Source organism: Ambystoma mexicanum, chromosome 1q (genome assembly GCF_040938575.1).
Source record: "Ambystoma mexicanum isolate Mex_15411 chromosome 1q, UKY_AmexF1_1, whole genome shotgun sequence".
Taxonomy (NCBI): Eukaryota; Metazoa; Chordata; class Amphibia; order Caudata; family Ambystomatidae; genus Ambystoma; species Ambystoma mexicanum.
The window spans coordinates 75,471,848-75,475,910 of record NC_090922.1 but is presented as its reverse complement, the minus strand read 5'-3'; the positions used below and the strand labels follow the sequence as shown (position 1 = coordinate 75,475,910).

General features: G+C 47.9%; 1 protein-coding gene across 1 annotated transcript; it reads left to right on the top strand.

Moving 5' to 3' along the window:
* The first annotated feature begins 311 nt into the window (after window positions 1-311).
* MC1R (melanocortin 1 receptor) lies at window positions 312-3,414 on the top strand. Its single transcript, XM_069635562.1, has one exon. It carries the CDS (start codon window positions 342-344, stop codon window positions 1,284-1,286), a length of 945 nt encoding a protein of 314 aa, XP_069491663.1. The 5' UTR covers window positions 312-341; the 3' UTR covers window positions 1,287-3,414.
* The last annotated feature ends 649 nt before the right edge of the window (window positions 3,415-4,063 follow it).

Below are 4,063 nucleotides of genomic sequence, written 5' to 3'. Positions count from 1 at the left end.
TATTTGTAGCATCTTTCCCTTGAGACTGGCATTTTTTATGACAGCTTTTGACGCACTGGGTTGTAGATTACTCATATACATTCCTGCAGTTATTGTATGATGTCCTTTTTTAACCTGTGGGCAAACCTTCTTAAACTGTGTTAGTGGGTTGGGCTATTAAATGGGGCATATTTGTCCTGGGTGCTCAAAAAAACCTTCCTGAGTACGCCTTTTGTGCCAGCGGATGTGGGAGTTTTTGAAGGAGCTACACATTCCCGAAACTCCCCCATTTCTGGTAGCATTACTGATGCTGTCTGTGTTTTCTGCAGAAAGGTCCATTGAGCTCAAGGAACAGGCACAACATGTCCGCCATCCCTTTTCTGAGCAACTTTGTGAACTCCACCAACCAGAGCGAAGTCAACGTAACTGGCGGTTCAGCAGATACAAGTAACTCCACCTGCGGCAGGGTCTTTACTCCCAATGAGCTCTTTGTGGCGCTTAGCTTTCTGAGCCTGCTGGAGAACATCTTGGTGGTGGTGGCCATATTCAAGAATAGGAACCTGCACTCGCCCATGTACTACTTCATCTGCTGCCTGGCAGTGTCCGACATGCTGGTCAGCGTGAGCCACCTGGTGGAGACCTCGGTCATACTGATGATAGAGCATGGGGTGGTGGCAATACAGAATAACATCCTGCGGCAGATGGACAACATCTTCGACATGATGATCTGTAGCTCAGTGGTGTCTTCTCTCTCCTTCCTTGGAGCCATTGCTGTGGACCGCTACATCACAATCTTCTATGCCTTGCGCTACCACAGCATCATGACCATCCGGCGGGCTGTGATTGCCATCATCTTGATCTGGGTGGCCAGCAGCATCTCCAGCATCATCTTCATTGTCTATCACAGCAACAACGCGGTCATCATCTGCCTCATCAGCTTCTTCCTCTTCATGCTCATCCTGATGGTGACTCTCTACATCCACATGTTCGCATTGGCGCGCCACCACGCCAAGAGTATCTCCACCATGCAAAAGTGGAGGACTGCGCAACAACGTACCAGCATGAAAGGGGCTATCACCCTCACCATCTTGTTGGGGATCTTTTTCCTATGCTGGGGGCCTTTCTTCATGCACCTCACACTTATCGTCACCTGCCCCAAAAATCCCATCTGCCTCTGTGTCTTCAACTACTTCAACTTGTTCCTGATCCTCATCATATGCAACTCGGTGATAGACCCAATCATCTACGCCTTCAGAAGCCAGGAGCTGCGCAAGACCCTGAAGGAGATAGCTCTGTGTTCTTGGTAGGTGGCACAGAGCCGTGGAACTTGGCGGCGGAGGGGGAGAAGCTGGCAAACACCACATCAACACTTTCTCTGACTGAGCAAGGGGACGCCTTTTCCTCATGATCACATTCACCATTTCCGTGGATGGCTGCATGGAATATGGCGGGGGTCTGCTTGGGTTTGGTGTACCGGAAAAGTATTGTTTGCCAGATGTTGTGCCTCCAAGTATTGAGGTTCGGTGAGGCAACTACTGTAGCGTGCAGACGGGACAGAGCCAGATGCGGTGTCTCCCGTTGGGGAAACCCTTGGGCTGCTTGGATCAAATTCCATGGTGGGTGATAAGAAAGGGGTGAGAGTGAGGGGAGCGGCGCCCTTGTGGCTGGTGTATGGGTCGCCTGAGAACATGTGTCCTTTCTGGGAACAGGAGGCAGGCTTGGGTTGTCTGGAATGGGCTCAGTCCTTTGAAGGAAATCAGAGATGCGCGCCTTTGGGAAGAGGGGAGGGAGAGATGAGGAATGAGGGCCCAGTTCTTTCACTCACGGTACCTTTCTGAACATGTCAGCCTGGGTGAGTCAGGACCTGCAGATGAGATACCTCTGCTCCTAAAGAGGACCGCAATATGACTGCTGGAGATTAGCTTGGCCTGCTCCTTACTTTAAGGACTCTCTGCTGTGGAGGAACTCATTTTAGGACTATGGAGTTGCCCGTTTGTTTAGGCGAGACTGCTCGGTGCTACCCCTAGTGGCTGCTCAGTGATTTGACACTTCCAGTAACTGGTCTTCTGTGTTACTGATTTGCGTGCTGTATTATTTCTCCCTGTTCTGGACAGCCGCTTGTAACTGTATGGTCCCTGTGTTTAGCAGAGCTGTGGCTATCTTTCCATGTCCTGTTTATCGAACCCTTGCGCGTTTTCCTCAGGGCGGGTGTGTATGTTTCTTCTTATCAGAGCCCTGGCTGTTGGATGGACTGCCCTCGGCAATGTGTTCACAGTAACATGTGCCCAGATTCTGAGAAATGCTTAGAACCCTTTGGCTTAATTAACTGCAGCTAATGTCTGGTGCGTGCGCTCTCTGCTGCCGACTCTCAGGCGTTTCAACAGCCACGTGACGCGGGCTCTACCGTAAACACAGCGCTATGTGCGTGTGTGTGTCTGCTCGCGGGTCTGCCTTTAATGTTGAATATTAACGCTTGCATTGTCGGATGTGTCTCCTTTTATATAACCTTGAAGTGGATGATCTGAGATAGACTGCGTGTGGCTGCTATAGTGGGTCTGGCTGCTTTCACGTTTGGTGGCTGCGTTTGTTCTTAGATTGTCTCTACTCCTAGGTCCAGGGGTCAAGTCATAAAAAAAAAGTGGGGGGACTCATTAACATACTAATTGAATGTGGTGTCACCAGAAATTAGCATATCAAGGTGCCCTCTGAAAAAAGTGAGGGGAATGCTGAAAAAAGTGGGGGGACTCAGTCCACCTGCGTGTAGCCTCGACTTGAGCCCTGCCTAGGTCGCATGGATGTCACTACTCCTGAGTGTCGGCGCGCTTAGATCGCCTGGCTATCCTGCTCTAAGGTTACTTGAATGTATCTGCCTTTAGATTCTCTGGTGTTCCTGCTCTGGCAGTCTCTAGTGTGCTTGCGCCTCCACAGTTTCTCTGGTGAGTCTTTTCTTGCATTGTTTGCACCTTTGCTGCCTGCATGCAGCGGCTTAAACAGTGTCTGAGTAGGACTACTTTCAAGTTACCTGTGTCTCTTTTTAGATTGCTTGTTGTGTCTACTCTTGAGTGGCGTGGGTGAAGCTGCTTGCGCATTTGCTGTGTTTGACTGCTCTTAGGGTACCTGGTTATATCTGATTTTAGATTGTCTGGTGTGTTTGCTCTTGCTTTGTCTACTTTCATTGTCTTGTGTGTGTGCTCCTGCGTTGCCTTCTTGCATTTTCTACTCTTGTGTTGTCTGGCTGTGTCTGTTTATATATTGCTTTTGGGTTCCATCTGTTATGGCTTGAAATGGCCTGAAGGCCGTGTTAAGTGCTATTCAAGAAACATGCATGAATGCATACATACAAACATATGCTACCCATTTGAGGTGTCTCTGTAATTGCCATGGCATGAGAGTGTGATGTCCAGTGTGTAGCTACACATTTTGGTATTTGTGGAATAAATAGTACAATTAAAGCAGCATTGTGAAGTACTTCACTTCCTCTTGTCTATGTGGACATTGTGGCTCTAATACAGCGCATAGGAACAGCACCCACCTTACATATTGCCTCATTCAAGTGTCAAAGGGAAACGGAGCAAGACCAGCAGAGAGATACAGAGTGGCAGACCGATAGGTAGATCGACAGGCAGACAGACACACACACACATGGATAGATAGGTGGACAGACACACAGATCCAAAGGTAGGTGTAGATGAGAGGTGGGTAGACATATAGGTCGCTAGAAAGACCGATAGACCCTTACATTGATAAATCCATAGGTGGATTGATAGATGTAGGGACAGATAGGCGTCCTTAGATAGAAAGGTAGATAGGCAGATCGATGTTATGCTATAACACTAGCGCATAGCATAGTTAAGGTTGAGGCTTGATTTTGGAGTTTCAGAAAATAACTTTTCTTAATAACTCTTGAACCCTGCCATGAAAAAATCTGAAAACACTTCACAGTATAATTTCAATGCATCTGCCACTGCATGGAAAATTGCAGAATATTTCATGGACGGAATCATATTTAAAGAAAATGTTATGTTGATCATGTTTTGTAACATGGGGGGTTCTTCTAGAGAAAGAAACCATTTTGTTGCTCCAA